The sequence below is a fragment of the Pygocentrus nattereri genome, chromosome 2, assembly GCF_015220715.1.
Source record: "Pygocentrus nattereri isolate fPygNat1 chromosome 2, fPygNat1.pri, whole genome shotgun sequence".
Classification (NCBI taxonomy): Eukaryota; Metazoa; Chordata; class Actinopteri; order Characiformes; family Serrasalmidae; genus Pygocentrus; species Pygocentrus nattereri.
In genome coordinates this window covers 26,502,031-26,515,141 of record NC_051212.1, presented here as the reverse complement: position 1 = coordinate 26,515,141, position 13,111 = coordinate 26,502,031, and the positions used below count along the sequence as shown (strand labels likewise).

General features: G+C 38.9%; 1 protein-coding gene across 2 annotated transcripts; it reads left to right on the top strand.

Annotated features, from left to right (window-relative positions):
- Positions 1 to 60: 60 nt before the first annotated feature.
- snx15 (sorting nexin 15) lies at positions 61 to 8,153 on the top strand. Of its 2 annotated transcripts, none has more exons than XM_037546798.1 (8): positions 61 to 257; positions 1,037 to 1,072; positions 1,900 to 2,020; positions 2,249 to 2,364; positions 3,300 to 3,594; positions 5,680 to 5,799; positions 5,913 to 6,122; positions 7,325 to 8,153. In XM_037546798.1, the coding sequence occupies exons 1-8, from the start codon at positions 156 to 158 to the stop codon at positions 7,435 to 7,437; spliced, it is 1,113 nt and encodes a 370-aa protein (XP_037402695.1). In that variant the 5' UTR covers positions 61 to 155; the 3' UTR covers positions 7,438 to 8,153. The 2 variants fall into 2 exon arrangements, with proteins under 2 accessions (XP_037402695.1, XP_017565346.1); XM_017709857.2 differs by having other exon boundaries at positions 5,650 to 5,799.
- The last annotated feature ends 4,958 nt before the right edge of the window (positions 8,154 to 13,111 follow it).

Sequence of the window (13,111 nt, the reverse complement as noted above, 5' to 3'; positions counted from 1 at the left end):
TTTTACTCAGCTGTCGATGACGCGCCGTGTCTACGTCACTAAGCAGGAAGAATCTGTCAGAGAGCCCAAACACTGGCTTCAGGTTTGAAGCACAGGGAGCAGAGAGCACATGAGCCTTCGTTTCCCGTAGAATATATTTATTTAAAGCTTTCAGAATGGCTCGAAAGACTAAGAAAGAGGAGTACTACCGTTTCTTCACCGTCACAGATCCACGCACACACGAGAAAGGCCACACGGAATATAAAGTGACGGCGAGGGTTAGTAGTCAACAGACCTGTTAACTGTTCGTTTGACTGTAATCTTATTTTAGAGGCTCAGTGGGTGACAGCACTTTGATAGCAGTGATAATTTTCAGATAAGTCGAACGTTAGTTGGCTATTTCAGTTCGATCGAGTAACAATAATTATAATACATAATAATATAATAACCGTTATCAGTAGCTAGATTTATCTGACATGACCATCTAACTGGATGATGATGATGATGATGATGATGATGATCTGTGTTTTATATCCATGCTTGTATTGTATTAGTGATGCCTGTGGGTGATGGTACATGTCTGTAAATAGGACCAGGTTATAAAGAAATGCCGTGTAATGGTTAGTGTGCCCTTCTGCACCCCGTTTAAATAATAGCAATGGGCCATTGTTCGCTGGGTGGCTCAATAAAACTCGTGACACGGTGCACGAGAGGAGACCCTCGTGACTACATCTACATCTGGCTCTGTGCTCATTGGGTGCATTATTAAACTGCCCACCTCCTTTCACAATGATTTATGCTTACATTAGATTAGAATTCTTATGAAGAACTACAATGTAGGACTTTGTTCTCAGGGGGGGAATTTGCTTTTGACAGACCTTCGGTACAAAATGAACTGCATCCAGTTCATTTCGGTGCAATACACACAAAGTACCAATGTACAGTTGCAGACTGAAGTATCATATATAATAATAATAAATCTTTTTCATTGATTTCTTTCTGCAGTAATGTATGAGTTCTGCTCCTTTCTCATTTCTTCCTCCCTCTCTCCTGACAGTTTGTGTCAAAGAAGCGACCAGAGGATGTCAAAGAGGTGGGTTGTGATCCTGTCCAGTCACTCCGCAGTGTTTTGGACTTTTGAGTTGATATATGCAACATTTTATATTGCATAATTTCATTCAAAGTATTCATTTGAGTTTAATAAAATCAAACTGCCTGTTACCACATGTTGTGATTTTTTTTAGATTAAGCTGACTAGAGCTGGGAATTTCCCTGCTTTCATGATACCAACCAAATGACTTACTACAGAGATGGAAACATTCTGTGTTGTTCAGTAATTTCAGTACCGAATATAGTTTGGTGATTCGCTGATAGACACATTTTTTACATTAGCCTATCCACCAAATACAAATAGAAGTGTCTCTGAACAGCCCTGCTTCACATTCTTCAACATCTGGGTATGACGCAGTGACTGAAACTTCTGGAGTAGATTTAATTTTTTACCTATTAAATTAAGAGCAAAATGAATACACATCATGCAAATTTTCACTATAGATTTAGAAATTTAATGTTTACAGATGTCATTGTCTTTTGTATTTAAAAAAAATCAGGAATCAGTATCAAATTCAAAATATGAACTGGTATCGGTATCTCTAGTGTCACACTGTATTAATAAACAGATGACTTGGTAGTGATAAAGTGTTAAGGAATTGGTGGACTAAATGGGTAAATTTCATGTGAATATGACTTTAGCAATCCTAAAGCATTAAGGTAAAAAGCTTACGGACTTAATACCTTGAAATTGAAACAGCAGCTTACTCAGCAATGTTACTTAAAATAGTCTCAGAAATTTCAACTGTGTTGAATATTGACATAGCTCATGTTGACACAGAGTCAGTGGTGTGCTGTTTTGATTGTTAGATAGTGGTATGGAGAAGGTACTCAGAGCTGAAGAAGCTGCATGGAGAGCTGGCTTATACTCACAGGAACCTATTCAGAAGACAAGAAGAGTTCCCACCTTTTCCACGGGCACAGCTGTTTGGTAAGACTAGAAAACAATGTGCTGTGCTTACACTGTGAACATTTCAGAACAGCATGGTCTAGAATTCCTTGAAATCCTGTAGCTTCAGCATACATTAAAGTTAAGAAGAAAAAACAGTTACCATTTTGGAGATGCAGTGTATTGTTACAATAGCAATGAAATTTTGACATATCAGAGGCCTCTTATTTTTCCTTTTCTTTAACACAAAACTCTCACTCTCTCTTTTAGGTCGGTTTGATGAGGCGGTGATTGAGGAGAGGAGAAAGGCTGCAGAAACTATGTTGCTCTTCACTACAAATATCCCAGCACTGTACAACAGCCCCCAGCTCAAAGAGTTTTTTAGGGTTAGATTTACACACCCTTCCACAAACCATCCTGGTTTGATACATTTTGAGTCAGCAGCTTAAAGATATAATGAAATCTTTTCATCATTTACTTTTTTCATTTGTTCATTTGTACATTTATTTATTTAGTATATCACAGGTCTGTAAGTACATCATCATTTTGTCCATGCTAAATTGTATATGGCCCAAATAACATTGTAAAAAGTTAATTCATTCACATTCATTAAATTACAGTTTTTAAAACTAAATAATCACACATGCAAGCAATAATTTGAAAACCAGTGATGTAAACCAAAACTTAATTGACATGACAATGTAACATGTCTTTAGTTGTCCTTGAAATCTAATAGTTGATAATGTAAACTACTAACATTTGCATTTGAGCTCATATAAATGCAGTGTTCATTGATTATATTGGAAAACACATATCAAATACTAATGGAAAATCACTACATACATTCAAATTGTGACTTTAGATGAGATAAAACTCTTTGCCTGAGAAAAGTTATAATTGTTTTGGAAAAATATCATGTCAACCACCACTGTCTTCTCAACAAAATAGCAATAAAAGCATAGCAGTAATGTTCATTTAGAAAGTTAACTTTAGTTAACACATTTTCTATAGGGAATAAACTTAAATATGGCAGTTTCTGCAAATGTTAGTAAATTTGTATATATTTGCAGAGTTTTACATGTTGGAAAAAATAAAACAAAAATTGTAGACCATGTTTGATGTTTTAATTTTGTTCCAGTATGTTAAAAGTAGCAAATAAACAGTGTTAACATGTGCATAGGTATGTTCTCTGTAGAGAAACTGTTAACATATTTTCATGTCAAATATCAATAAAGCGTGTAATTTGATCAGGATGCCTAAACTTTTCCATATGACAGTAACTATCTTTTTTCTGGTATTGTCTTACCTCTCTCACTCTCAGGGAGGAGAAGTGAGACGACCATTAGAACCATCCTCTGTCTCTTCCTCCTCTCCGCTACCTCCCCCTCTCATCCCTTTACCCAAAGGGGCCTTTGGACTGGAAGCAGAAGAGGAGGCAGGGAGGGAAGCTCCCATCCAGGCTCAGGAACTGGAGTCCAGCTTGGAAGAAAAAGATCTGGATGAGACTGAGGTGGCAGTGGAGGCTCTCAGTGACATGGAGAGCAGCCCAGTGGAGGAGACACACAGAGATCAAGAGGAAACACAACAGAATATCAGCACAGATCAGTTCACTACAGGTGCAGTTGCATTTCTGGTTTAGCTAGTTTTTTTAAGAGTTCCAAACTGGCAGCCCGCAGTCCAAATTTGGATCTATACAAGATTTGGACTTGGCAGCATTATGTATTATAATTAGGTTGCACATATGATATATGATATAGTCACTAATTGCAGTAGGCCATTTACCTGATTACCACGCACACACACATCTTCTAAGCCGCTTCTCCTTCTGGGTCGCGGGGCCTGATTACCATTTTAAGAAAATAATGTCTAAAGTACAATTCGGACAGGGTTAGTTTGTCATGGGGTACTCTGGTAATGTAATTTTCACTGCAGGCTGTCTATAATGTTTATGACCAATATGCACAGGAAAGGAAATCTTGGTTTAAGTTGTAGAGATGGGAGGGGCTACTTTATTTTCATGTTACAGTACACCAAAAAGATCTATGCACAATGCAATTGACCGCTCGAAAGACCTTAGAAACATCTTGGCTACCATAACAATAGCCTAGCAACACCTTAGCTATCACTAGGGATAGCCAATCAACAGCCTAGCAACACCTTAGTAACCACCTGGGATAGCAACAGCCTAACAACACTTTAACAACTGTGTTACAACAATAAAGCAGTGCCCTTACAACAAGCTGGAATACCAAAGCATAGCATAGCATGCCTAGCTACCTAAAATACTTTATAAACTCAATTCAGTTATCAAAAACAATCAACAGTGTTCTACAACCCCTTTAACATTTGAACCATTAGTAGATTCGTCAAGCCAACTTAAAATGTGCTCACTTTTTAGTAATCATTACCTTAGGAATTTTCAACTATCACCACATAAAATCTGTTTGTTTTTTTTTTGGTTTTACATGTTTTAATGCTCGGAGTTGTACACTTGACAGTACAGGCTTCACTTGGGACACAGAATACAAGTAAAAACTGCAGCATACTTAAGAAATATAGTAAAAAAATATACAGGATATAGAATAGTTCTCTAGATTATTTCTATTCTATGGATGGGGCTAAAACAGTGAGAAGACAGCTAAGTTCTATAAATCTGAAGGGAAACTATCAGGTAGCTACGATGTCCTCCACAATTATTGGCACCCCTTGTTAGGATGTGTTAAAAGCCTTCAAATAAATTCAAATTTTATTTCAGAAGCATAATCTCACACTGAAAAATGTAGAAAAATTTAACCTTTAACTAAAGTGAATTTAAAAAAAAAAAGATCCCTGACTAAGAAATCATTATTTTTCATAAAATCACCTGGTCCACAATTATTGGCATCCCTAACAATTCATAGAAAATAAATGTAATTGAAGCATTTCTGTCATTTCTACTGTAGTTTATAAAGTTGACCAGAGTATCTAGGAACCTTTAATTAGTATATCATCACTTCCTGTTTCCCTGGGGTATAAATATGACGTGGCACAGAGGCCTATTTCTCTTATCCACTCTTCACTTCTCACGAAAAAAGCCTTTTCTCACTTACAAGCATAAATGTAAATGTCTGGAGTTTGCTAAGCGGTACTGGGACTTCAACTGGGACCATGTGCTTTGGTCAGATGAGACCAAGATAGAACTTTTTGGCAACAAACACTCTAAGTGGGTCTGGCGTAACACAAAAGATGAGTATGTGGAAAAGCACCTCATGCCCACTATTAGAAGCCTAAGAATACATCTTAACGAGGGGTGCCAGTAATTGTGGAGGGTGCTGTACTACCCAAAAAAGAAATAGACAGAAGCAGAAGAACCTTTGCAAATCAAACAAAGAAGGTGCTGGTGTTCTCAGAGGAATAAACTGTCCACGCCAGAGTCCAGATCTATCAGAATCTTTACTGAAGCAGGCATGTCTGTAAAATTGCTGGCATGGTGTATTTGGACTGGATTAAGCACACTGAGAAAACCTTATACTAGTTCAATTACAACACACATGCATGTAAAACAAATCCCCTCCGAACAGTGCTTTAGTGTGGTGATCAGCCTCCCTATTAATCACCCACCCCTCCACCCCCACCCCCTAGGTCGTCAGTTTTGGGAAACTGCTTATTGACTTGTCTTATTTTCATATAAGTTGCCTACACTGAACCTCCTGGTTCTCCAGTCGACCAATCGGAGGAGTTTGATGCTCTCTTTGACTGCATATCAGAGGAGCCTGTGGACAGGGCTCCACCTCCTCTCTCAGTTGATGACCTAGCCATCTTTGACCCATGTGCTAAGGAAGGTCTGTACTACCTATAATCCACTTCTTTTCTCCTCATCTGTGCCTTGTGTATCACATGCACTGCAGTACTGCTTTATTTTTCATTTGCTAATTACTTTCATGCTATATTTCAGATCAGTCTTGTGGATCTCCTGATCATTCTGAACTCCTGTCCCTCAAACTGACAAAATCAGATGGTGCTGGATATGGTGACGATGAAGGTTATGTGGCCCAGGCAACCAAGGAACTGAACTTAGCCCAGGAGAGAGAAAAAGAAGGAGAATATAGTGCAGCAATACTGAAATACAGATCAGCAGTGGACATCCTAATGAATGGAGTGCAAGGTATGGAAGAGGCAAAGAGGCAATGGGTAGCGATCATTATAGAGCCTAAATATCAGCAAGTTTCCTGAATCATTGTAGAACCTTACATAGTCTTCAAATAGAGTCAAAGCAACATTCATGCATCATGAACACCAACAAAAAAAAACTCATATTTGTGAGTCTGTCAATCATTGCAATCGAAAAAAAAAGCAAATACAATCAGAACTGTTATTTGCACTGGAGGTCAGCTGACTCATCTAGCCAATTGTCTGCTGTTATTGGATGATGAATACAATGATGACAAAAAATAAAAAACATATGACAATTCGGATCAGTTCTGACACTTCTCATGAAAGTCAGATCTGCAGCCCTGTTCTGATCTGGAATTAACACACATCCTGGGTGATCTGATCTTAAGTGGACAGTGGCGAATGCAAATGTAAATTGCATTCAAATGTAAATTGGTTACAGTGCTTCTCAGAAATGATAGTTTTCTAATCACTGAAACCACCTTTGGAGGTGGTCAGGGATGCACATGACCACATTTGTAGTATGAATAATTATCTTAGCAGTGATCTGCATTTGTAACAGTCTAAACATTTGTACATGCACACAACTCACAGCACATTTTTGTCTGAGAGTAAACAGGAGTGAGAGACTGAAAGTAAAGAGTAAACTTTCCGCAGTTCTGAAATCCAATCCAATTGACCATAGTGGTCACAGAGACACACTGGAGAAGCATGGAAATACCAGGTATAAACTGCTCTGCATCTTGCTGTCCACTTGCGGTCAGATCACTCAAAAACATGCTTGATTGAACTTTTTGTCACAAGGTACCAAAATGCAATGTGTGTGGTGGGCAGGGGGCCAAATTGACAAAAAAAACAAAACTCAGAAATGGTGAAAGAAGGTAGGTAGGCTTCAAATTGAGTTCATAAAAATGTGTTGTCTTGTAGTTTAAGTGTATTTTAGTGTTTTTAGTAGTAACTTCAACCATAGAATATGTAATGAACATAACCAAAGGGACATTTTACACCGTACATTTTATTATTATCTAGTTGTAAGCAGCAGTGAATAGATAGCAGAGTAGTGAATAGAGGGTCTTAGTTTTTCCCAAAAGCCTTAACCAGAGATGGAATGCATGAACTGAAATGAAACATTGTGCACATATTTGGCTTTGTTGTTACAAGGGCATGAACAGTACCTTCTTCCTCTCCCTGTAGGAGAGGTGGACGCTCAGCAGAGGGACGCAGTGAAGAGGAGGATAGCTGAGTGCCTTGAGCACGCAGAGAGACTGCTCTGCTTACACACTCCTACTCAGAAACACAACACGTAGACCACACACACAGACATTTTTACACTACTAATAGTGGAACTCCCACAGAGTCGCAACACAATGCACATACACACTCTCCCTCACACAGAGACACACAGAAACATTTCCCTCTGCTGTTCTCTTCGGTGTAACTCTTCAACAACCCACATGATACACTTACAGACACACACACACTCACACACACACACACACACACACACACACACTTTCACTCTTTACTCCCGCATTTACTTACATCATACTGATATGGGCCCAGTCGTTAGCACCATGATCCTTTCACTAAAATGCTATAGCACTAGAGAAGATTTTATAGTCTAAATAAAAGGAACCATGACATTTAAATCCTTCCAGCCTTCTAAAAACTTCTCCTGACATGGTTCCAGAGTCAATTTCTTAATCAAATGCTGTAACTGTATTTATGATGAGCCTTGTTAATGTTTGTCAAATCAGTTTCTTATGTTGAATCAAGCCTTTTTTGTAAATTATACAAAAATTGTAACAAATGACCTCAAGTGTAATTCCTTTACATTATCACCAGGTGTCCTCATTGAGCATTGTGCAGAAACTAGGACTTAAAATGTAAAGATGTTTTTTTCAAGTTTTTTAAATAATTCAGTCATTGAGATGTGGACAAAGTCATTCATTGGTCTCTATAACAGGGGTGTCAAACTCCACCACTAAAGGACCCATATTAAAAAATCTCAACAAATCCATGAGCCAGATGTAAAAAAAAAAGTTTTTATTTCATTTTTAATTAATTGTGCTATAACCCAGACTAGCCATTGTTTATTCAAAATACGTGACAACTTCAGCAATAAAATATAAGCACTTATAGTAGACCTTTGAAATATTACATAAACATTTATGTAAATAAAAAATTGTAATGTCCCAAGGAGCTCAGTCTTTTAAACCCACCTATCTGCTTGAACTAGACACCCCTGGCATCTTTTCTTTGCTGCAGATTCATTAAGACTTGGACTCTTGTTGTTCAGCTGCTGAGCTATCGTTAGGTGGTTGTAATGGTTGAACTGCAGCTGAAATGCCGCTAGTGTGTTTGGTGAGTGTCTGGTGTGAAATTGTGTAGAACTGTGTAGAACTGAGGTGTAACCACTGTCTCACTGACAGCTGTTTGGGGAAGGAAAGTCAGAGCACATATTACGTTGCAGTGTATGCTGGGGACTGTAATGCAGCGCATGGTGAAACAGTCTAATAGCTAATAGAAAATTAAAATACTTTAGTGAGCCGGATAGGATTGCATTGTGGGCCAAACAACATTGAATACAGTACCTGATGCCTAAAACATTGTTTTATGACATTTTTATATGAGTGTTTAGACCTAAAAGCCAATAATGATGGAGAAGCACATTTATAGCATAAGGCAAAATATTCCCTTATTGTTTCCGACTTGCAACTATTTTACCAACATTCATGTCAACATTACATATATAAACTCAGAAAACACAAGTAGCTTCACTGGTCATTGTGAAGAGTAAATAAAATGGCTAAATTTGTGTTAGATATTGTAACCCCTGGTTTTTATCACCACCACTGTAAAGAAATCTGAGTCAACAAGTTTCTCTACAGTGCACAGTTTCACATGAGACTTCTTTGAATAACTTTTTTTTTTACATGTAAACTGTTGAGTAATGCATACATTTAGAAAAAAATCGCTGAAATTCCCTTTTAAGCACAAGGGAAGTTTATAACTCTGTTATGTACGGTGTCAGATACCTATATTCGTTTTCCTGGACAGAGGGGAGAAATGAGGGGTGAATAGAGGAGAAAAAGATGGCAAACCTGAAAAACAGAAGTGTGATTAGAGGATGAGCGGGATCATCTCTTCATTGTCCATGGATGGAAAAATCCCACCCCCCCTTTTATGTTTTTTTTTCACCCCTGTTATTCTGTTATTCCCCCTCTCTCTCTCTCTCTCTCTCTCTCTCTCTCTCTCTCTCTCTCTCTCTCTCCCTCCCCATCTCTCTCTGTGAGTGGAGAGATGTGGAATGGAACAGAGAGAGGTTATTGCACCTGTGTGTGTGCGTGTGTTTAGAGAGATGGATGAAGAGACAAAGAGAGAAAATGGGGAGGTGGAGTGTGTTTTGGCATTAGCATGCTGAGAGTGTCAGCACTCGATGTGCTTCTCTCCCCCTCTCCATCTCTCTCTCATCCCTCATTCTCTCTCTCTCTCCCTCCGATCTCTCTCTCCTCAGTGTCCATGGCAATTATGCCATCAAAACACTCCAGCCAAAGAGGATAATTGCATCCTGAGTGCTGGAGAGAGAGTGAGCGGCAGAGTGAGGGAGAGTGTATTTGTACGACTGTGTGTGTGTGTGTGTATGTGTGTGTGTGTGTAAGAAGAGAGAGAGTGAGAGAGTCAGTGAGTCCACATACGTGTGTATGTACACGTGTCTGTGAGAGAGGGAAGGTAAGAGAGTGCTGCAGTGCATTACACTAAGTAATCTTCTTCACAGCGTTACAGGAGTCATTCTGGTCAAAGATCAAAGAATCAGTTTGCTCTGCTAAGTGGATAAAACTACGTTAAACTCTCTGTCTCTCGCACTCTCCCTCTTTCGCTCACTCACTTGCTCTCTCTGTCTTTGTATCTCTCTGCTGTCTTCTTTTTCTCTCACCAGTCTCTCTTTCTGGCTCTCTGCTCTCTCTGTTTGTATTTCCCGTCTTCTCTTTCTCCATCTCTTTCTGTCTGTCTATCTCTTAGTCTTTGGTTCTCTCTCTCTCTTTCACTTTGTTTATTTATCTCCATCTCTCTTCACTTCTCTCTCTCTCTCTCTCTCTCTCTCTCTCTCTCTAATGGAGTTTGAGTAATGTTGATTGATAATTGTGAGGTGTATCAGGATAAAGCCAGTAAGTAGTAACAACATACATGCCTTGAAAAGGAAAGCTTTTATCAGACTGCGCAGTGCTTTACAATAGTCCTGACACATGAATACATATTCTTCTCTTTATCTTCTCTTCATTATTTCTCTCCTGTCTGCCTTTCTTTCTTTCTTTCTTTCTTTCTTTCTTTCACTATTTTGTTTAATCTACCTATTCACTCCTCTCTCTCTCACACTCTCTGCCTTTTAATTTTAGTCTCCCTTGTCTTCTCTCTCGCTCCCTCATTCTCTCGTTTTCTGTCTTTCTCCTTTTTCTCTCTTCAGTACTCTCTCCTCTCTCTGTCTTTCTAACAACCTCTTTCTCTCTATCTCTCTATCTTTCTAACAATTTCTCTCTCTCTCTCTCTCTCTCTCTCTCTCTCTCTCTCTCTCTCTCTCGTATACTTCACTAAGCTACTGATGTAATTCCTATAGACCAATGATGGATATGTACACATCCTCTTTTGCTGTCCTCTTCCTCTACACTCCTCTTTTTTCTGTCCCTGTTACCTCTCACTCTCTCACTGTCTCCTCTCTCTGTCACCTTGCCCAAGGCTCTGTGGGTGTGCGCATGCACACACACACACACACACACACACACACACACACACACACACACACACACACACACACACACACTTTCTCTCAAAGGGAATCAATAGGCAAACACTTTGGCTGTCCATCGACCCTCTCCAATCTCTCCCTTTATCTCTCTCTGTCTCTCTCTGTCTCTCTCTCTCTCTCTCTCTCTCTCTCTCTCTCTCTCTCTCTCTCGCTGTCTGTATCCTTGTGGATGCCAAATTTTTATTCCAGCCGCATTTGGAGTCATATTGCAATATGTTTGATCATGACTCACACAAATTAAGCATTTTGATTATGTCTCCCACTGTTTGAAAGGACTGAGAGTTAGGTGGCATTTTTATAATGCTGTGCACAAACGGCCATAACCCAGCCGCATGTATTTCGCTGCTCTTTGTTCAAATGACTCATAAATTTTAACAGGGATACTGTCAGTCATTTGGCTCCAGTTCAAAGGATTCAGTTCTCTATGTGCAGTTGTCACAATTCAGTGGCGTATCCAGCCCAGGGTCGGTCTCATAAGAGCTGAGACAACGCTCAAACTGATCCTGTTTTAAAGATGAGGAGTCTAACAAACGTTAGATTTGGAGACTTTTCACATTTTACCGCATGAATATTCATCAGTCTACCAAGTGAAGGTGTACGTGCTCATTTTATTTCGTACTGTCTTTTGTTGCACATGGCCTGCACAGGCAGTACACTGCTGTGTCATTTTCTATTTCTATCTGACCTTTGCTCTACTATTATTTTTTTTAATGTCTATTCAAATGTTTTTGTTTACTCAGATCTCCTGCTGCCAGCTCTCTTTATTAAAAAGGCTTTGTGTCACATTTCTTGTTTCCATAACAACAGTGGCCGCTGGTCATTGTGGGCTGGCTGGCTGGTGGAGAACTGCTCTGAAGTGGGGGAACGAGAGTGATCTGACAATGAAAATGAGTAAGGGGCAGCAGAGAGAGGGAGAGAGAGAGAGAGCGAGAGAGAGAGAGAGACAGAAAGATGCACTGCTCTCACAATGTAAGATGAAGAAGCTTTGCTTGTTAGAGCTATAGAAATGTCCCAGGCAAACTACTGTAATGTAGCTGTAAAGGTGAAAGAGATTCATGATGTTTTTAATAGTGCATGGGTGGTGTAAACAGGTTCAGCGAAATAACAGTTCAAAAAAGTGAACTCAAGTGTGTTGTCGGCTACATGGAAGCATTAAAACTATATTAGTCCCCCCCCCCCAGTTGCGTTTTGGTAGCAGGATAATGACACGACTCTCTGATGGGCAGTGAAACAGCCTGGATTAACTGCATTAACTGTGGGATCAAACAGTTTATGATTGGTGGAGATCTCTTGCTGGATATCTACCCCACATGGGGGAGGGGGGGGAGGAGAAACTGTGTGTGTGTGTGTGTGTGGTCACGTATTTATGTTTTTGTGGGGACCAAATGTACCCAAGATAAGAGGTAGGACCATAACCTTTTAATGGGCTCAAGCTTGTCCTCATTCTAATTTCTAATTATGTAATCCAGATGCTCTACATCTTTTTGTGTTTTACCTATTCTACACACCTGACCCAGTACATATGAAGCATATTAGTTTGTTAATGAGATGAATCAGGTGTGCTAGATAATTGCCTACTGTGGGATTGTCGGGACTGCAGGAACTCCTGTCCTAAATTCAAATTAGTTGTAATAAAAAAATAATCTGATGATTTGAATTGTTGGGGGCGTTCCACATTTATTTTTCCCCAAAAAATTTCAACATAAGTAATTAAAGATGTGCATCGTCATTCAGAGTGGTTTGATCTGGAATGCTCAAGAAGCTTACTGAGTCAGATTTGTTCACAGTGGTGGTAAAGTGGACCTCCAACGTGTTTAATGCCTCTAAGGTCACCATGCTGAAAGTTATTGTATGAAATTATGTCTGAAACAATGTTTTGCAATAATTTTGAGATGAGGCTTTGGCCTAAAAGGAAGTACATAGAGGACAGTGTAAGGCAAAATTATTTTTTTTTCATTTACCACTATTTTACCATTATCATCATTGCATATAAAAACTCAGAAGACGCGTGTAGTTTACATTTAAACAATGCATTGCATAGAATTATACAGAGAATTTGAAAATTCTTAATAAACAAGCCTTTTAATAAATAAACAATTAAAAAAATAATGATGATAATAATTATAGTCTAGTAGTACCATAATAATTATAATAGCTATAAAAGATTATGATGATGA